At 42.9% G+C, this 22,559-nt stretch overlaps 1 protein-coding gene across 6 annotated transcripts in view; it reads left to right on the top strand.

Annotated features, from left to right (window-relative positions):
* The window catches only part of NRK (Nik related kinase), a 506,445-nt gene that overhangs the window by 207,539 nt on the left and 276,347 nt on the right, over window positions 1-22,559 (top strand). For all 6 annotated transcript variants that reach the window (XM_068251057.1, XM_068251059.1, XM_068251055.1 and 3 more), the window contains one exon: window positions 5,537-5,593. In XM_068251057.1, coding sequence (XP_068107158.1) covers window positions 5,537-5,593 — 57 coding nt within the window. The remainder of the gene's footprint in view (window positions 1-5,536; window positions 5,594-22,559) is intronic.

The raw sequence follows: 22,559 nt of genomic DNA, 5'->3' as shown, positions 1-22,559 counted from the left end.
AGTTGCCTGGCAGACCTCCTGATCTATATGGGTGCCGAAGTGTCTGAATCACACACCAGAAGCAAGCATGCAGCTAATCTTGTCAGATCTGACAAAAATGTCAGAAACACCTGATCTGCTGCATGCTTGTTCAGGGTCTATGGCTAAAAGTATTAAAGGCAGAGGATCAGCAGGACAGCCAGGCAACTGGTATTGCTTAAAAGGAAATAAATATGTCAGCCTCTATATTTCCCTCGCTTCAGGTTCCCTTTAGTGCTGTGTTTTGTCGCTGCTGGCTTTGTGACTTACAGGCCTTCTTAAAGAGACTCTGTAACAAAATTTTCAGCCTTATTTCTTCTATCCTATAAGTTCCTATACCTGTTCTAATGTGGTCTGTCTTACTGCAGCCTTTTCTAGTTGCACAGTGGCTGTGTTATTTCTGTTATATGATCTAATCTTCTCTCTTCTGTTGACTGAGGCTGGAATGTGTGGAGGGTGCTGCACTGCTTGTCATTGGCAGAAGCTATACACACCCTCTCCAAGCTCTGTATGAGTCAGAGACTGAGCTACTCTCAAGCCTATCACACTCTAGTTAGAAGCCATGTCTTTTGTTTGTAAACACTGCCTAAAAATGGCAATTACAAGCCAGGATTGCAGCAGGGAGTGGCAGAAACAGCACAGAGGGGCCCAGGAGAACATAATGAATAGAATGGTATGCTTTTTATTGTAAGAATTTTACAGTACAGATTCTCTTTAAAGATGTGTTTTTAAAGCCAGGCTAGCTATTCTTCATTTATTTTTTTTATTTTTTTACTCTTGAGTTGCTTGAAAAGGGTGTTTTATTTCCCTCTTTGACTTCAATGAATCTTTCTTTCGCCAAAAAATAAAAATGCATTTTCCTGAAACACCGCAGTGGTAAAATGGCAACCACTAATTCCGACTTGTCTCTAAACGTTACCATTACAGGGGAGAGGAGAGCAAAACGTTCAAAAAGTTCAGCTAGACTTTGAAGTGCTTCCCGATTTAGCTGAAGTTACACGTAGACCCATCTGAAGTCTTATACTTGGAAATGCGTCTTAGCTGAACAGGAGCCAGCAGACACAGGAAAGAATTTCCAAAATGTATTCTTATATCACAACACTGGTTTCCGCACTTGTAGGATGCACAACAACCTATCATATCCGGAGCATTTTCTTTTTTTTCCCCCAAACTAAACTTTCTAACTCTGTAGCAGTCCTCCTTTCCAGCACGTATCAAATGGGGCACATGACATGTGATCATTGGAGAGTATGCTGTAATAAAATCACATGTGGAGAAATAAAGGCATGCATTCAATAAGATTTATGCTGCAGCGCCGTAATGACTATTCCAGGTACAATTGCGGCTTGCTAGCAGTGACAGATAAAAATAATCGCAGTCACACATAAAGAGACGACATCTGGCACCCCATGAGAGCCCATCTACACAATGTGCGACAAAACCTAAAATGCTCAATTGCTCAGGATATTCTCACTGCTTCCTTTTCTTTTGGAAACATCAAAGCAGATTTATATGCTGCCATTTCCTGCCCAAATGATTTTTGTCTTTGTTTTGTTTTCAATGTGTTATTTTTTTTTAAATCAAAATTGTATCACTCAGTGGCTACTAACAGAGATGTTGTTCTTATTTTTGCTCATCGAAAATATTTTTTAAAAAAAAAATGTTTTTTGCATTAAGAATCAAGCACAAATCCAGGCAAATCGTCTTCGCACACATTTAAAATACATATAAACATACCGTAGCTTTAATACACATAAACAGAGCTTTAAAGGGAACCCAACCTGAGGTGAGAGGGATATGGAGGCTGCCATATTCATTGCCTTTTAAACAGGGCCGGTTCAAGTAACAATTGGGCCCTAGGGCAAAATTAGCCTGGGGGCCCCCCAACAGAAATCCCCGACCAAAAAGCACCATTAGAGGCCCTTTGTTGCAGCCACATTTCCCTCCTGGACCCCTGAGATGGCTGCTGACCCTCCCCCAATCACCTCCCAACTTAAAGAGACACTGAAGCGAAAAAAAAAAATTATATAATGAATTGGTTGTGTACTATGAATAATTACTAGAAGATTAGCAGCAAAGAAAATATTCTCATACTTTTATTTTCAGGTATATAGTGTTTTTTCTAACAATGCATTATTCTATAATATGTACAGATTACACAACACTCAGCATTCAAAATGATTCTTTCAGAGCAGTCTGTGAAGTAATGACCTCTCCTTTAGCAGAGAAAAAGTAAACAGTTCACTTACAGTTGAGATAATAAAAGTCAGATAACAGCCCTCTCCAGGACTAACTTAGTCAGAGAGCTTAATGGCTTGTTTGCATAGAGATAACAACTGGAGTTTCTCAACTCTTCCTGTACTGGAAACAATTAGACTGATGTATCTGATCTTAATATTTTATTTCTTAGCTGTACTACACATACAAATCATAATATCATAATTTTTTTTTCCGCTTCAGTGTCTCTTTAACAGACTCTGCAGAGTCCCTGGGGAGCAACAGTTAAGATGGGGAGGGACAACTTGGGGGCCCCTACAGGCTCTGTGGCCCTTGGGCAATTGCCCATTTTTTCCTATGGTAGCTCCGGCCCTGCTTTTAAACAATACCAGTTGCCTGGCAGTGCTCCTGACATAATGTCTCTAATACTTAGCCATAGACCCTAAAAAGGCATGCAGCAGGTCAGCTACTCTGATGCCTGGTGCACACCAAGCGTTTTTGGTAGCATTTTCAAAACGGCTGCCGCCTGTGAAAATGCTTGGCTAATGTATCTCAATGGGATGGTGCACACCAGCGGTTTGAGGTGTTTAGCAAACTGAAAACGTGGCTCCTGCAGCAAAGTTTGCGGATGCGTTTCTGCCTCAATGTAAAGTATAGGAAAAGCTCAAACCGCTCTGAGAAACACTAGATCAGAGCGGTTTTCCAGGCGTTTTTGTTATAGTAGCTGTTCAGTATCAGCTTTACTGTTACAATATATGAAATCTGCTACATAAAAATGCTCCAAAAAACGCTAGGCATGTTTAGAAAATCTATCTAACCATGCCTAGAATCGCTCTGAAAATCTGCTTCAAAAACCTCTAATGTTTTGCGGATCTGCTAGAGGTTTTTGGTGTGCACTGGGCCTGACTCAGGTTTTACTGGATTAGCCATAAAATAGTTTGTGTTTTTACTCAGTTACTACTTATGCCTAAAGATCAACAGGGCTGCCAGGCTACTGGCAATGTTTCCAAGGAAATAAATATGGCAGTCTCCATATCTCTCTCACCAAGGGTCCTTGTAATACACAGAAACATATATATTATTTTAGGAGTGTGAATTTGCATAAGTACTGAAAGCTGTGCAAAAAAAAAAAGGACAGCGTGCTGCACATTTTTGCACTACACAGCCAATTGCCATTTAATGATTGTCAATTATACTAGACACATGGAAAATTCTCATAAAAATGTACCTACACTAATAAGAAAATGTGTGTGTGTATATATGGAATATGTTGGCGCTTTATAAATTGATAATAAAAATATATAATCATTGTTTCTCACCAAAGCAGGGACAAGGTCCTCCAGCACCCAAGGCTGAGACACCAAAGTGCGCCCCTCCATCCCTCCCACCCCAGCCGTCACACACTGATTGCTATTAGACTAAGAGGGCCACAGGGCCCACAACCTCCCCAACACCTTAATATCTAGTTATCTGGCTTGCAGTCACTGCTATGTATCCCCTTTTCTTATTTCTTTCTGCTTCATACACAATTAGGAATGACAGCTGAATGAATTGTGTGCGCCCCCTCCTACACTGCGCCCTGAGGCTGGAGCCTCTTCAGCCTATGCCTCGGCCCGGCCCTGTTTCTCACGGAGGAGCACGTCCTCACAAGTTTACTTCAGGCAGCAAGAGGTCTACAACCTGCCCTACTTTGTTTGTTCTGGCTGTCCCGGTTGCTTGTTTGGGTTGTGGCAGCAGCTGCTTCCTCTGTGTCAGTTGCTTGATTGCTCTCTGCTGCCTGGGGACTCTGGTTACTCTTCTGGCTGGTTTTGGTTGTTTTTTTCTGATTTGAGTTGTGGTGATTGTGATTTGTTGGGGGCTAGTTGTGGCTACTGTCTGCTGACTCTGGCTCTAATGTTCTAGGATGTTGCACACGGGAGCAGGAAATTTGGGTGCCCGTGGCTAATGGATTTTTGGGCACTTGCAAATACATTTGCAGTATTATTTTTGAATGCCATAAGCTGTCTACTTTGCAGAAGATTGGAGGTTTAGGAGGTCTTCAATAAACTTTCAGCCTGTAATGTGTGTTTTCTTGGTGCATGTACAAATGTGAAAACTGGCTCGGCCATCAGAGGTGCAATTTGACCAGAAGAGCTTGCCAGCAAAAGGGTTAAACAGAAACTCCGACCAAGAATTGAACTTTATCCCAATCAGTAGCTGATAGGGAAATCTATTCCTTTTCACAAACAGACCATCAGGGGGTGCTGTATGACTGATATTGTGGTGAAACCCCTCCCACAAGAAACTCTGAGGACCATGGTACTCCTGGCAGTTTCCTGTCTGTGAACCTTGTTGCATTGTGGGAAATAGCTGATTACAGTTGCTTCCAACTGCCAAAAAAGCATGCAGCAGCTAAATCACCTGCCAACAGTAAAAATGTCACCATGTAATAAATGTCAGAATGTAAATTAGGGATGTAAAAGATTTTACAATGGGCAAACACTGACTAAATCATTTATACATAATTATTGTAAAAATGAAGCACTGTTTTTATTACATTATTTTCAATGGTGTTCGAGCTGCTAAACTTCTAGTAGGAATTTCCGATAGAAGCCAGAGTCTGCAAGCACCTCTTCTAGTGAAGAAAGCTGGATATAGAATAGGAGTGGAAGTCATTACAGACAGTGGCCTTCAATTCAGAAGCTGGGAAACAAGTACTAATCATAACTAACGTCCAAAGAGCAGATAATGGCCAAACAGACAGACATGTCAGAGAGGCGCATTCATTAGCGGACGTGCAGGAGAGATCTTTCAGGCTTCTGTACACACTGTTCTGTTACTGGAACACATTTCATTTCTATACTATTTTTGTTTCTATGATTTTTTATTTATTTTATTTTTTTGTGGCATGATTAATATTTTTATAGAATTCCATTTTCACAAGCCCTAATTCAATAAAAGCAGGAGTCGTCTGAAAAGCTTGTTTTATACATTTACATCTCTCTTTAAATTACAAATTAGCAGGCCATCCATCTTGCAGCTTAAATAGGTTTACCGCTAAAAATGTACTTCAATTTGCCCATTTGTTTATAATGGTAAAAGTAAAGACTGAAGCCAATAGTTGGAAGATAGGTTTAAATTAAGCATTAAATGCTTTTAGATTAACAATTTGCAGCTTGTTTGTGCCGTGGCGGAGATCTAAGGCGCAGCATCAAAGTGTCGCGCTGGGCACCGGCATATTATGTTCCTTTACCGAGTCATTTGTTTGATCCTCTGTTATAAAGAAGGGTCCTAATCAAACTTTGTTTTATCATCTATGCAGGGCCGGCATGTCAAGACAGGGCAGCTTGCAGCAATTAAAGTGATGAATGTCACAGAGGTAAGTAATCAGTTTTCTCTTTTATAATTTGAAAAAGTCATCTGCTATAGAAAGATAACTTTTAATATCATGTTTCATTAAAATAACAAAATAAGCACCCTGAATTCTAATATAAAATAGTGATGCAAAATAAAAGCAGGGCTTTAGTACACACAATGCAGGTTGTGTTATGCCCACTCTACAACACAAGCATATCACGATGCATACTCTGTATGCTATAACACAAGCATATCAAGATGCGCACTCTGTATGCTATAACACAGGCATATCACGATGCATACTCTGTATGCTATAACACAAGCATATCAAGATGCGCACTCTCTATGCTATAACACACGCATAACGCAATGCGCACTCTGTATGCTATAACACAATCGTATAATGATGCGCACTCTGTATGCTATATATAACACAAGCATATCAAGATGCGCACTCTCTATGCTATAACACAGGCATATCACAACGCGCACTCTGTATGCTATAACACAAGCATATCAAGATGCGCACTCTCTATGCTATAACACAGGCATATCGCAATGCGCACTCTGTATGCTATAACACAATCGTATAATGATGCGCACTCTGTATGCTATATATAACACAAGCATATCAAGATGCGCACTCTCTATGCTATAACACTGGCATATCACAACGCGCACTCTGTATGCTATAACACAAGCATATCGCAATACGCACTCTATATGCTATAACACAATTGTATAATGATGCGCACTCTGTATGCTATATGTAACACAAGCATATCACGATGTGCACTCTCTATGTTATAACACAAGCATATCGCAATGCGCACTATCTATGCTATAACTCAAGCATATCACAATGCGAACTCTGTATGCTATAACACAAGCATATCCCAATGCGCACTCTGTATGCTATAACACAAGCATATCCCAATGCGCACTCTGTATGCTATAACACAAGCATATCACAATGCGCACTCTGTATGCTATAACACAAGCATATCACAATGCGCACTCTGTATGCTATAACACAAGCATATCACAATGTGCAATCTGTATGCTTTTACACACGTTACTGTACTATTCATAGCCTGCGATTGCGATGCAACGTGCTCATTATCAAAAACTTTACTGAACGTGTTTATCACTTATCTACTTTACTATTATATGCTTAATTTTTTTTTTTGGATTTACTTCACTCTAAGGGGCTGATTTATGAAAGCTAGCGCGCACAAGCAGCACAGGCCTGACAGACGAGGAGCTAAGATTTTTGCATGTTGTTTGTAATATTCTGTGGGTAACACGTCGGTACCTGTCGACTTTAGGTTCGGCAAATCCTTAATAATACCTCTGCAAGCAGTGCAGGCTAATACAAGTAAGCGGCGCGTGCTACGCACGGTCAGGTCATTGTGCGCTCTTCACTTACACACAAACGTTCCTACTGACTGTGCGATGACCTTGTAGCGTGACCGCGATACTTTAGTAGCGCGGCCACTACTACGTTATTTAACTTAGCTACTGAAGTGTGATGGTCGCACTACAAGGACATCACGCGGCAGTAGGAATATTTGTGTGTAAGTGAAGAGCGAACACTACGCTGACAGGCTCCGAAAATATAATATAATGTAGGGTCCCCACCAAATATGATTATAGGGTATAATGTAGGATCCCCTTACCAAATATACTAATGTTATACTGTACAGAAGGCTTGTAGCTTGGGCCCTATCAATCTGTAAGCCTTTGCCCTGCTATAATTGCTCAACAATAATCTTAAAGAACAACTGTCAAAAAAACTGTTCTGTAAACCCCACATGCCTATATAGCTTTTAGTCAGCAACACTGTAAAGCTTTTCAGAGATCTCTCAGCACAGCCTGTGTGAAAAAAATGCTTTGTTTATCAGCTGTTAGTAACCATTTTGTGTCCATATCAGGGGGGGGGGGGTGTAGGGTACTGGACTGTAACCTGCCTGCAAGCTGTTTATTTTACACTGCAAGGCAGAGAGAGACACACAGACAGGAACACACAGAGTTGCCGATGATTATTTATTTACACACATTTGAAGCTATATTTCTGCTTTCTATCATTCTGAACAGTTTCCAGTCACAGTATTAGAGCCAGTGAAGATTGTTTCTGTATGCTGGATGTGCTGGGCACAGTCCTCCATAGTAATGCCCTCAGTGAGGACTGTTCTCGGTAAATGTCATTTTCTTCATATAAAACATGAAAAGATGAAAAAAAGCCCTTGTATTGCTATTTGCTAGTAATTACTGGAAATATATGGCATTTCAAATTTTAGTTAACTTTGATAGTTATCCTTTAAACATTTATTAGACTTACTGCTGCCTGGGCAATTTATTGTAAGGTTTGCTGATTTACCAACTCAGTGGATTGCTGATGGAGGCCACTGATGTAAATGACATGCATGATGGCCATGCTAACACTCTGGTTGACATATTTAGAAGGATCATAGTTACAAGAGTAAAGGTTCCCATACACCACTTGATACGGCGGCCTGATCACCCTTCGGATTCAATCATTTTATCCAATCAGAAGAGAATCGGTGCTTCAACATGGCCACCCTGGTCCCTATCAATCTTTCAGTCAGTTTCTGGCTGATATCTGTTGAAAGGATCAGTCAGACATGCTGGAAAATCTCTGTCACAAGTTCTCGATCAGGTGCGCGGCTGTAACGGCGTTCAATATTGCAACGACCAGTGTACCCGTCAGAACCCTGGCTGGTGACATACCCAAACTGTAAACGTGTGTGTGTGTCCTTATCTGTGTGCAGTGTAATGTCTCACCTCTCTGCTAGCATGACTCCTGGCCTCCTCTGGGGACCAGGCAGCGGCACCACACCACCAAAAATAGGCCTCCGGGTAATACCGTGTTTTTGCAGCAAAAACGTCACTTCCGTTGCGCCGTAGCATGGTAGTATGAAAGTCTCCATAAAATTTAATTGCCCGGTGGTGGGGTGCGGTAAAAATACCGCACCGCCCTGGTAAGGGCCCTCACTGTTTAGTTTTGCATAACTATCACAAAAAAAATATTAGCTATACTTCAAAAATGAAAAAAAACCACAAGCAATGCACATTGGTAGAAGAATATTGGTCAGGAATAACATAATGAGTAACTGTCGGGCATAAATTAAAAAATCAATTCTTTATTTTTATCTGGTAAACAAGTAATAAGGATGCTAACCAGGCAATCCAAAAGTTACAAATCATTCTCATTTTGTTGCAGGGTGTGTTGTCTTTTTTTCTTCTATACTTTACCCTCAGACTTAACTAATGGAGCCTGATTGGCTGAAAACCTCTTTCCCTCCTGTTTTCCCCTCCCACACCTCTGTTCCTCTCTGATTGGCCAATATTTCTCATGCTGAGAAAATGCACTTTCTACTGCAGAGTTGGGTGGGAGTGTCTGCAGACTGGGAGGGGGCAGGCAATGATACACAGGCAGAGTAAGGGAGGAAATTATGTCAGGATTGGCTCCAAGATAGACACAGACAAAGTGGAATATCCTGAGAACTGTGGACAGTGCAATATCTTTGTTATGTAAGTAGAGCAAGTATTTATGTACTTATATATGTGTTTATTTTTTGAGATAGTGTAATGCCTGGCAGATCTCATGTTTTCCTTCAGCCACTATACCCCAATCTAGTGCCTTAGTTCTGAGCTCGGCCCACGGTCTTCACCTATAGACAAGACCCCACTTGAACAGGACACTGAATCTGTCTCCTGACTTTGGTTGCCCCCAGGTCTTAATGTGCAAGGTATAGTGGCTGAGGCCGAGAGAAAGCAAGACTATGCAGCTAGGGAATATTAGGTAATAGAGCGGAAAGCTCTTGTGAAGGAGGTTACACAGATCACACCAGGAGCTATGAACAAGGGAGCAAAATTGCTCAGAGTGACCGAAGCTCTGAGCTTCCAATAACTGCCACAAAAAACAAGACACAATGGTTGCTCAATGCGACCTCAGTACTGAGCATCTGATGTCCACCACACTTGAGTAACAAGGACAGCAATAGCCCCAGCAATAGCAAACATCCATACTGGTACAGACAAGACAAAAAAGGAGGAGCGTAACTAATAGCAATCGCAGCCTTTAGTTACGTCCACAAGAACAGGACCAGCAGGAACAGACAGACAGACAGAAGGATTGTTTGCCAATCTAACTGCTGCCCCAGCAATAGCAAACATTCTCACAGGTTCAGACAAGACAAACAGGAAGGACCGTATCTAATAGCAACCACAGCTATAGTTACGTCCACAGGAACAGAACTAGCAAGAATACTACCAGTCGCTAACGTGGTGAAGGCAGTCTCCAAACTGTCAGGATAGGAAAAGACTTCACTGTGCCTCCGCGGGTGCAGTGAACGTCCAAGCAGGCAAGGCAAGGTAATGCAATACATTTCAATTCAAACTTCACACAAGGAACCCAACAGTCAACTAAGGCAAAGCTGAACGCTATGACAGGCGAGGTGTGAGAAGAGTAGCAGGCTTTTCTATGGTAATCAGCCAATGAGAGCAGACATGCAATTTCCCACACTGAATGGTAATCACGCAAGGCTGATTGAAGGCTGCAAGCTGGCTGTGAATGGAAAGGACTCTCATTAAAAATGCATGCCAAATTATGCAACAACATGCATGTAAGAAATCCATAGCTGTCTGGCTGCAGTTCAACTGCAGTAAGCCATAGGTGGATTCATGACAACATCCTGAGCTGCTCTGAACTGCAGAGTGACCGCAGATGGCAATAAGACTTTTTTGCGAACGCAATCAAAATTGAGCAACCAAATACAAGCAGAGAAATCAAAACTGCTCGGTTGCAGCTCCATTGCAACCGACAGGACATGCTACAGGAGGGATCCTTACAGATAGTATGGCTGACAGCTCCTCTTTAACAATGTATTTAGAGGTCCCTCCACATAATCAGCCCAGATGGTCCTGATTGAGTTAATCAGCACCTCTCTGTGACTAAAGTAATCCTGATTAGCCACCTAAGATGTAAACAAAGATGGTGGTTACCCAAAGCATGATCTAGGATTACCTCTTGGCCCCAGTGCCCCATAGAATTTATGTACATCACATATGGGATTGCACAGACGGAAACTGAAATATAATAAAAAACTCTTTCTACATCAGCTTTAGCTTCTTTAACAGTAATCTAAAACTGAAATTTGGCATTAGGGTGCCATTACCCAGATGCTGTTAATCCTTCAATGGTCTTAGAGCCCAAAAGAAACTGCACATCTCTGCATCTGACAGTCATAGCAATCCACTTGTTTTACAGTCAAACCATACCTTAAATCACATACAGTATTTCCTTCTTCTGAATGCCAACGGAGTCCTAAAAGAATGAATGCAGGAAGAAGAGGCAAGGTTTACGATCCATTCATTCTGAGGTTTGAGTAGAGCGTCTCACAAATCTCAGTACAGAAATAAAGACTTAGATACAACTGTGTTCATAATCATTTCTTACTTGCCCTTGAGGGATGTGCCAGCTTCCAAGGTGTAAGTACTGTTTTCAGCCAGGCTGTGCCTGAGTCATTGATGTCACTGAAAATATAAAGCTTTAAATATTATATTTTAGAGTTATCACTATAAAATTCTGAAAATAGAAGCAAAAGGACTTTACGACTAGAGGTAAGCCTGTTCTTGGTGTAAAGCTGATTTTGCAGGTAAAGGATACTCTTCCCAAAACAGGTAATCATGGTGTAACCCCATTTGGAAGATTGGGTGCTACCATAGACCACAGAGCAATTTGCGGCTAGGCCAGCCCCTGAGTAACTTTGATGCCGGGGTTAGCGGCTTAGAGGTGGTAGCAGCAGCAGGGGTAATTTGGACCACTTGGTTCAGTTACTATATAGTCAAACTCTGAAGAGCGGTGCTGGCAGCGGTGGGCGGTCACAAAGCGGCACACAAAGTTTGACTTCAGTGAAGTAAAACTCCGGATAATTACGGAGATTGCGTCAGGGGTGAATAAGCGACGCTCTGGACTCTTGGGGCATCCAGATTCAGACTGGCTGTGGGACGCTGCTTTTGTTAGAAGTAAGCAGATGGGGACTTTGTGTTAAGTGTGTAGGGGGTCGATTTCAGTGTAGGGGGGGGGGGGGGGGGTGTTGTGTAAGCATATAAGCCTGCAGGTATGGATGCCTGTTTTGTTTAAAGGAATGAATGAAAAAGGTCCCTGCACGTGTTGTCACTTTAAATGTATCAGGAGGCTCTGGACTGGAACACAATTTTGAGAACGGACGAATTTCCGCATTAAACACGAAATTCCTATTCGTTTCCGCTATGAAAATGATCGAAATTACGAAAAATTATCATAATTAAATTCTGCCTAAACTTCGAAGTTTCGCGTCATTTTGCTAAATTATGTATTTTCAATTACGCCCATAAGCGTAATTTCACGAATTACGCAAAATTTCACGTTATCATAATTAGATCATTACGCTCATCACTAGATTATACCCAAATTTTCTATATCTACATATGTATGATATACTGTATGTATATATATACATACATACATACGTACATATATATCTATGCATTAAAAAGAAATACATCTCTGCTGAATAAAGTGAAAGTGGAGCTAACAAATGAAAGGCACTTGATGTCTATCAATTATTTGGCAACCAATTAAAACAGCTTTTGGCTAGTTGAGTGACAGCTAGTGGCTTTAGAGAATTGTGCGCTCTTTCCTGAACCTCTGTCGATACATTAGATTTCCCTGCAGCGTCTTAACATGCAGACACTCTAATGATTTATCAGCACAGCTCAGAAAATGGCTATTTCCCTGCTCATGTTTTCAGAGAGAGTAGACAGATAGCTTCCTGTAACACTGTGCTGCTCCTGACACAACCTGCCATATCCTTTTCCTGTGCACGGAGCCCATTCTTTGTTCTCCTGGACACATCCCAGCCTATTATACTTTCTGTAACCCCAAGGAAAAGGCCTGTCACATGAACGGATTGTATATTTTTTTCATACAAAAATACGCGCAAACAGCTGCAAAGGCCACTAACAATAAGAAAATCATTAATTAGGTGATTGGAACAGTTATGAAGATTTCAAGGCTTATAAAAACTAGACTCCTGCTGTGGGCTGTACCTCTTGTGAAGCTGAATTTGCTTCAGGTGGGGTCCCTGTGACATAGCATGTGAAGAAGATCCTACCTGCTTCTTGAATCTGAAGTGAAAATACATAGCTCCCAACTGTCCCTCTTTTGGAGGGGCAGTACCTCTTTGGGAACCCCGCCCCTCTTTCTTCTTAATTTGTCCCTCTTTCAGGACTCATGTAGAGATCTATGTAAATGTATGTATTCTATTAAACTGAAATGTATTTAATTGACTCTAATCTAATAAGACTTTAATTGACTCTCCCATCCTTTTAATTAATATATTTCTTATTTTCAAATGTTATAATGAAGGACAATGAACCAGGATAGAAAGAACCAGTGTGGTTTGAATTTAAAAAACAACATATTTTTCTTATGAAATCTTGATGGTATGCGTGACTAAACGTGGCCATACATCAGGCGACTTGGCAGCCAGTCGACCATCCAATTTGATTATTATAATCGAATTGGATGAAAATTGGTGCTGCCAAGTGCATGCCCGATCGACAAAGCGACCAATTGCGGGATGGAAATTGGTCGCATGGTCGATCACGCATGTCGCAAGATGTCGGGCCGAAGTTGATTGGTAGAGTGTGCAGTGTTATGGTGGCCGATTTCGGAATGAGCAACGAGACGACAAAACCCCCGTCGTCGCAATGTAAGAATGGTCTCCCGTGTGTGCATTTATACGTTACCTGTCCTGTAGCAGTCTCCGCGCGATGTCCCGTAACCTCCGGGCGGCTCTCCGTACACGCTACTGGCGCATAGTGTCTGACGTCGGCACTGTAACGATTGAGGGACTTTCTCTGTGATCAGCGCACAACGCGTGCGCTGACACGGCGGAAATCCTCCACAAGCGTGTAATTGCAGGCACCCAGCAAAAGGTGCTACGCACCTGTAGAGGGAAATTCCTGTCGGCAGATGGCGCTGGGGAGTGCAGAGGAACCAATCCTCTGTACCTCCACAAATGCCAGACAGGAATTGTACGAAGCGCAGAACGCAATTGCAAGAGAGGCGATTGCGAATGAGAACGAGCAAAGGGACAGGTTGTATGTGTGTGCGCCAATCCAGTCGCCACCCCGCGACCGCGCACACACAACAGCAGATATGAAATAGGAACGCGATCGCGAGAGGTGCGATCGCCAGACGTGACACAAGGCAGATCAGAATAGAATACGAGGGTAGCAAAGGCACAGCAAATAATACAATGAGAAGATGCGGAAAATAACAAACGCTAGCTAACCGCGAACACCGCACTCATTTGCAACAGTGCACGCGGTTATGCGCGGTCTCCACGTGATAAGCACAATACAGACAAGCACGCCTAACTAACCATCAACAGACAAACATGAAACAGAGGACGCGAACGCTTGCTTAACGGTTACCTCACCGAGCCTCCAGCAAGCGGTCGTAGCAGACAAGACAGACACACGAAAACAGGGACAAGCGAGAGATAGGATCCACAGCACTAGCGAAAAGTGGCTAGCGCGATCCAGGTACAGAGTAGCAGAACAGAAGGATCCACAGCACTAGCGAAAAGTGGCTAGCGCGATCCCAGGAGACAGAACAGAAGGATCCACAGCGCTAGCGAGAAGTGGCTAGCGCGATCCCAGGAGACAGAATAGAAGGATCCACAGCGCTAGCGAAAAGTGGGTAGCACGATCCAGAGAGGCAGAACAGAAGAGATAGCTGGTAGCAACCGCTGCACCAGCTATGCTCCAGGAACAGAGATCAGAACGACTTCCTATCGACCACCGCTGGGACAGGACAATCGCAACAGACAAACAAAACAGATAAACAATCCTAACTGCACTAGGGAAATCTGCCTAGCACAGTTTCCAGGAATTACTCTAAGCTGATCTTCAAACAGAGAGTAAGGCTGACACCCCACCAGGAGTGTTACATAGGATGAAATCCTTATGAACAGCCAAGCATTGTGGGAAAGACATAGTACTTATAGTACACGCCTCCAATGAATGTGGCCAGGCAATTTGCATGACAACGTATGCAAATTCCTCTGCAAGCACAAGCTGCAAAACTGACAGAAGCTCTTCTTTCCAGAGTCCTGCAGCATGCAAACCTACACAATGGTCAAAAGGCTGCCTGCCTGCACAGGCAGCTGAGCAAATCATCACAGGCACATAGCGTCTGACGTCAGATGCTATGCGCCAGTGACATGTACGGAGAGCCACCTGGAGGATTATAGACACAGCGCGGAGGCTGCTACAGGATAGGTAACGTATAAATGCACACACTGGGGGGGCAACATTTATACATTGAAAATGTCATGCTGAAATCGTACTACGGGAATCGGCCTGTAGTATATGGGCAGAATCGACAAAAAAAATGTTCAGATTCGATTAGAGATAAATTTGTCTCTTTTTCGAATCTGCCTATAATCGTTAGGTCTATGGGCACCTTAAGGGTGTGCCGGGGGCGTGGTTAAGAGTGTGGCAGGGGCGTTGCTTAAGTGTCCCTCTTTCTTATTTCAATAAGTTATGATATAATGAATTGTATGCATAGTACAGCTAAGAAATAGAAGATTAGTAGCACAAATATGAGTCTCATATTGTTTCCCGTAGAGGAAGAGTTAAGAAACTTCAGTTGTTATCTATGCAAAAGAGCTGCCCTGAGCTCTCTGACCCAACTTGGGTCGGAGACGGTCCTGTTTTCTGAAGCATTTGAGACACAGTTTCTGAAGAAACAGTGAGACACAGCTTCAGATAAGGTTTTACTGCAGGGGAGTTCAAATGGTCATTAGCTCTGCTCTGTTTCATAGTTTAAAATACAGTGCGTGGTTTGCAATTGCCAATATGACAGTATGATGCAATGTTATAAAAATAAGCTATATAACTAAAAATAAAATGAGACACTTTTCTTTGCTACTAATGTTCTATTAATTATCTGTACTACACATACAGTTCATTATATCATAAGGTTTTTTTTTGTTTGTTTGTTTGTTTGTTTTTGTTTGTTTGTTTGTTTTTTTTTGCTTCAGTGTCACTTTAACCTCCTGGGCGATACAATAATATCGCCAGGGGGCGGCGCAGCACATTTTTTTTTTAATTATTATTTTTTTTAATCATTTAGCTAGCCTAGCGCTAGCTACATGATAGCCGCTGTGCAGCGACATCCCCCCACCCCCTCCGATCGCCTCCGGCAATCAAAGCAAACAGGAAATCCCGTTCAGAACGGGATTTCCTGTTTGGCTTCCCCCGTCGCCATGGCGACGATCGGGATGACGTCATCGACGTCGTGACGTCAGAAAGAGTCCCAATCCACCCCTCAGCGCTGCCTGGCACTAATTGGCCAGGCTGTGCACGGGGTCTTGGGGGGGAAGGGAGAGGCGCGGCACGGCGGGTAGCGGCGAATCAGCGCGGAGCGGCGGCGATCGGTATATACACGCAGCTAGCAAAGTGCTAGCTGCGTGCAACAAAAAAAAAATTATGCAAATCGGCCCACCAGGGCCTGAGAAATCCTCTGTGGCGGCTTACCCCGAGCTCAGCTCGGGATTATCCCCCAGAGGGTTAAAGCTGTGGAAATAGAGTAGAGATCCCAAGCTTGCATCCTAATGCCATTCCTACAGACTCCATCCTGCAGACCATGGAATGATTATTATGGATGGAACTAAAGGTGTAGCAATTGCCCTGAACTGACACAGGACACGATGTGATAAACATGGGTAGATATAAGAACCTGTTGTTTTTTTTTCATTGCAATTGTCAATAAACCAGTGCTTTTATCCATGCAAATGGAGCAGCCTTGACTCTCTTGAGAAGTAAACAAGGCAAAACACTTCTGTTTTGCTGATGAAATACTGCTAATAACAAGACAGGCCTGTACAATTCAAATAGGTATTGTGTCTCTTGTGTTGAAGCTGAATGAAGCACATTTTACATCACACAGACATGATTAGGTTTAGAATGTAGTCTTAAAAGAATCAGCCCTTACATTGGATAAAAGAATATGGAAAACGTGTAGGGAAACTATGCAAAGCAAATAACTTCTCTCCTGAACACTCCAACTGAAGAGTGTGGAGTTCTTGCTTACCTGCCCTAGTGATATTCCTATATTGGACACCGTACAGGAGAGGTACCAGTATTTGTAACAGGATATCTGGAGGGCATAGTGCCCCATCCAGCTTTCCTGCAGTCTCTGCACCCGTGCACAGAAGGAGTAATAATACATGTCCTTTATGTGAAGGCAACTCTAGGTTTCCATGACCACTCACAACAATGGTAATGGTAATAATTGCTCAAGTGTTTCTAGGACTGGTGGCCCTATCATAGCTTTGCTATGAGACCACCTGATCTGTAGTAGCTAATAATCATTCATCTTGTCCTTTGTAAGCAGACACAGGACTTAACCTTCTGTGTGCAACAGAAAAAAAGCTCCTGCCTTAGCTCCATTTGCATAGTATAACAGATAAGGCACTATATGAATACCACCTTTGTTGCGCATGCTGAAATAGGATGTCCGGTCATCTGGGCGGTAGGTGAAGCCGCAAGTAGATTATTGGCAATATTGCCAATATCCTACTACTGGGCACTACCTAATGCTGATCGTAGAATCCTACAGATATTCTTCTATCCCTTTGCCTATGCCTATCCTACTTCTCACACTAACCCTTCCCTCAGCCTACTCCTAGCACTAAACTACCCCCTACCTATTTCTAACACTAGCCAACAAACTGCCTACTTCTAATGCTGACTCCCCCTGCCTAGCCTAACACTATTAGTTTCTTATGTGTGCCATATCATTTATTCCATCTGCTGCTATCTGGTGATTCGCTGTTATCTGTGCCGTCCCCCCACTGCTGTCTATGGTCTTCCATCGCTCAGCTACTTCCTGTGCCTCAGGCGCCCAAATTATACACTAGATGCCACTTTAGCAGCAATTAACGTTACGGTCTGTGCAGCACTCAAATTACCAGGAGTATGGAGGCACCCAGATTAACCGCTTTGCCTTTCAGAAGACAAACAGTATAGAAAAACTAGTTCTCTAAGATCACCATTTTATCTAAAAGAAGTGTTGCAATATTAGCTTCACATGCAGACAGTGCTGCTGAGAAAATATGAAGTGCTAAGTTTAGGTCTTGCCGTGAGGGCGGATGTGAGACGCTAAAGCCCTCTGTGTCAGTGATTCATTGGCGATTTGTTTCCCCACTTCAGACGGCTTGTGACAGAAGCAGGGTACAGGTCAAGTCAATTGTTTAGAGCTCGCTTAAACATGTGCAGTTTGTGTGCCACTAAGGAACCTGGTATATTGGTATGGCTGCATACTTTATATTCATTTTACTGGTCGCTGTTACATTGCTATACAGGGCCGAAGCTACCATAGAGGCAAAGGAGGCAGCTGCCCCAGGACCCCAGAGCTTGTAGGGGCCCCCAGTGGCTACAAGAGGAAAAAAACAATTTCAAATCGACCTTATCGTTTTTGAGAAAATCGATTTTAAAGTTTCAAAGGAAAAAAAATACACATTAAAAAACCAGCCGACTTTAATGGTTAATAGCAAATCCACCTTAAATTCTAGAAACCCTAAATTTGCAGGATATGTTAAGGAGATCATTGGGAATAAGAGGAAAAACAATTTTTCAAAAAGACCTTATAGTTTTTGAGAAAATCGATTTTAAAGTTTCGAAGGAAAAAAGTATACTTTTAAATGCAGTAAATGTCACTTTTAGTACCTAACGGTATTGTAATTTTACATGTATCAAAAGAAAGAGCACTACATTTCCTGACGGGGTTTCCAGGGGGTCCATACGCAGCCGCAGCGCTTTGGCCAGGGATCACTATACAGCCGCAAAATGGCTGTATGAAGATCCCTGGCATTTTTTTCCTATTTTCCCAAAAAAAAATTTATGTTTAGAGTGTGGGAATTTTTTTTTTTTAAATAATGTGGGGTCCCCCCTACTGAAACTTTTTAACCCCTTGTCCCCCATGCAGACTGGGGTAGCCAGAATGTGGAGCTCCGACCGATTGGGGCTTCAAACCCTGACTATACCAGCTGTAAAAAAGGTCCCTTAATGCCAATTTTTGCTTCGGGGTATCTGTTGGGGGGGGGGGGGCAGGTTTATTTTGCCCTGGGGCCCCATTGTTGCTTAAACCGGCCCTGTTGCTATAAACTCTTAATAATTGATCCAGACAGAATTCCCCTTGGTGACATCGCTGACGCCTTTTACTGCTTCCAACTATGTTTCTGTTTTCTAAAAAATGTAACATTAGTTTTAAGTAAAAACTAAAGCAGTAAGTTGTTATAAATGATCCATGGGTTTCCTCCAGGCAGTCTGGTTTCCTTCCACATTCTAGAAAAAAACAACCATACATATAGGTTAACTTATTCCAAAATAATCATAATAATGTAAAGGACTATTGATAGACATCACTGATGAAACAGGCCCGTCCTCCACTGTTTGTACGAATGGATGCTGTGCTAAGGCTAGAACAGTTTAGTTTGACCACCCACTGCCAATCTGCACAATCAGAACTCATCCTTGAGGAGACTTCTTCAGGACAGGATAGGTCAGGCAAGCCAAAGCATAGTGGTCTGTTCACCACAGCTGTGACTGAAGCAATAGTTTTGTCTCTGCTGTTGCTTCCTCTCAGCTTATACTCGAGTATTTGTTTTCTATATAAGCACTCAGTAGTAGAGAATGTTCTTGTGTGTGTTTAAAGAGGAACTCCAGTGAAAATAATGTAATAAAAATGTGCTTCATTTTTACAATAATTATGTATAAATGATTTAGTCGGTATTTGCCCATTGTAAAATCTTTTAAATCCCTGATTTACATTCTGAAATTTATTAATACATGGTGACATTTTTACTGTTGGCAGGTGATGTAGCTGCTGCATGGTTTTTGGGCAGTTGGAAACAGCTGTAAACAGCAATTTCCCACAATGCAGCAAGGTTCACAGACAGGAAACTGCCAAGAGTATGTACTCAAGAGTTTCTTGTGGGAGGGGTTTCACCACAATATCAGTCATACAGCGCCTCCTGATGGTCTGTTTGTGAAAAGGAATAGATTTCTCATGTAAAAGGGGGTATCAGCTACTGATTGGGATAAAGTTCAATTCTTGGTCGGAGTTTCTCTTTAAGCTCCCTAATTATTTAATATCACAAAAACCTGATCAGGACCCCCCTGTAGCTGCAGTCTCCAGCAACACAGATGCTCAATACTTCATGTTGCTTTGCCTGGTCTAACTAGGTTTAGTGAACAAAGTTAGCATTTGTGCACTAAGCCACTTGAAACTGCATGTGGATTTTCGGTTAAAGCCTAAATCTAGACTCAGCATTTGGAGAGTGGGGTAAGTGCTTATAACCATGCAGCATCTGACTTATATATGGCTGCTGGAGAGGCTTCTTTGTTCTACTGTGCAATTGGTGTTCTAGCACAAATACAGCAGGAGCTGAAAATCTTATGCAAAGAGACAACAGCTCCACATATTTTAATACATGAGAAATGCCACATGCAAGCTGTCTCCGCTAACCTCAGTTAGGGCTCGTTCACACTACAAGAGCTTTTCTAAGCGCTTCGTGATTTTAAAAGCTCTTGCTAATGTTCCTCTATGTGTGTGTTCTTACCGGAGCGATGTGATTTTGTAAAAATCCCCCATAGCATTGCATTGGCAAGCAATTTTAGTAAAGAATGACCGGCACCATCCGTTATCTTTTGCTCTTTTATTGCATAAATATCATCAGATAGCCATCAGCGACGTTTCGGAGATACAACTCCTTTATCAAGCAAGGATCAGAATAAACATACATGTCAATCATGTTTTTATATACACATATGCCAGGGCGAGCAGCCTATCAAGCGCAGTAAAACTACTGCCCAATCACATAGGTCCATACTACATGCGGACCTGATGGGGAACTATATGTCTGCTCGTCCATTGGACGCTAAATCTTCCTACCCCCTCCCTCCCCACGTCACCATGCGGGTAACGCTTCAGCCGTCCAGCGCCTGCGCATAGTGACACTCGCGCAGTATCACCCCGGCCCGCCCAAGGCGGACCTGACGGGGAACTGCATCGGGTGACGTGGGTAGTGGGCGGCATTCATGCCGCGCACTCCTCCACCACCATGTGACCAGTGGAATCCGTGTCCGGACACGGAGCTCTGCCCCTAGAGGCGGCACCCCGAGTCCAACCGCTCCCACCTCGTTGTTGCTGCGCTTGATAGGCTGCTCGCCCTGGCATATGTGTATATAAAGACATGATTGCATATTTATGCAATAAAAGAGCAAAAGATAACGGATGGTGCCGGTCATTCTTTATTATCTTGGACACTTCTGCAGTGCTGGCAGATAGACCGAGGCACATCCCACCAGGAAGCTTAAGAAGAGTGCTGCACCTGTACCATTTATCATTGGCAAGCAATTTTAAAATATCTAGCTCTTGTAGTGTGAATCAGCCCTTACCCGGTCTCCTTGTTTTTTCATATTTATATATTTTCCACAATTAGCTGAGTGTCAAATAAATTAAAATATCTAGTTAGAAGATTCTGTACTACTGGGCTGCAATCCTCCTATTCTAAATGCCTAGATATAGGCCTCAGTGGAGACCAAAGCAATGTTTATACTGGCCCCTCCCTGTCTTAGGATGTGTTTATACTATCCATGTTGCAATGCCATACAGTGACCCTTCATGCTGGCCTGTTACTGGGTTTGCTGTCATTAAAAATGGATAAAATTTGCCCTCTCATTAATAAACTATCAGATTATAGTTTCAACTATATTTTGAGTTGGACTTTAAAGAGGAACTTTACCGAAAGATAGTAGGGGTAAAAATATAAAGCAAAGTGATAAGTTAAAAAATAGAACCTGGATCATGAAATGATTGATATTCGCCGTGTAATTCGTTCACGATGTTTAATCCACAATGGTCCTGCAGGTCATTATCTTACTACTGGCAGACAAGAAAAACAGAAACAACAACATGAAAAAGGATTGCCCCAGAGTTCCAACCACTGACAGTCGTAGCACCAGGGAGTCAACCAGCATACACCCGGATACCACAGGGGTGTACAATCAGATGCAAAGAATAAAGAAAGCTGAGTTTTCAACTGGATTTTGCAATATTAGTTTGATTTATTAGGGGTACCATGGCCACAGACAGCAGAGCATTTCGGCACACAGTCCTTTGTCAAATGCTGTTGGGGGGGGGGGGGGGCTAGGGAGAGCACGATTGTTTACCTACGGGGCTGCTTGTGTATCCCCCCATCCCAATGATGGCTGCCATCTTATCTGCAGCTGGCCGCACGTCAAAGGACCCGCGTCTGAAGCTCGTTCACGCTCGCGGTGCATGCTGGGAGCTGTATGCTGCAATGCACGTCGGGAGCTGTAGTACATACATCTCCCTGGCTGCGCCATGCATTGCAACGAGGGGCAAGTTTCAGGTGTGGGTCCTTTGAAGGGCGACCAGCAGTGGACGGGATGGCAGCCTTCACATCGCTCCCCTAACCCCCCCCCCCCCCCCCCCCCAAGCATTCAGTGTTACGGTCCTCCCTTATCGGAGAAGTAACAAACATTTTTTTTTCTTTTCTGTTCCTGTGCTCAGTTGCCTTTAAGTACATATATAGCAGAAACATTGCAAGGATTATTATGGTGGGGCATGAAGAACGTTTCGATATTGCTTCATGCTGCTCCTGTGAGACATAAATGAATATTAGGCTGGGTCCACACTAGGCACGGTTGCAAGACGGACCCTGCGGTCCGTGATCCTGGCGGTCCGTGATCCTGGCAAAGATGAACACAAACGGATCCATGCTACCCTTTTGCAGCATATGTTTTTGATCCGTTTGCGTTTTTTGGGGGCCAAAAAAACGGATAGCGGGGGTAGCACGCAGGACGGGGGTGGCAGCGGG

The sequence above is a fragment of the Hyperolius riggenbachi genome, chromosome 8, assembly GCF_040937935.1.
Source record: "Hyperolius riggenbachi isolate aHypRig1 chromosome 8, aHypRig1.pri, whole genome shotgun sequence".
NCBI classification, from domain to species: domain Eukaryota; kingdom Metazoa; phylum Chordata; class Amphibia; order Anura; family Hyperoliidae; genus Hyperolius; species Hyperolius riggenbachi.
This window is presented reverse-complemented; position numbering and strand designations above follow the sequence as displayed.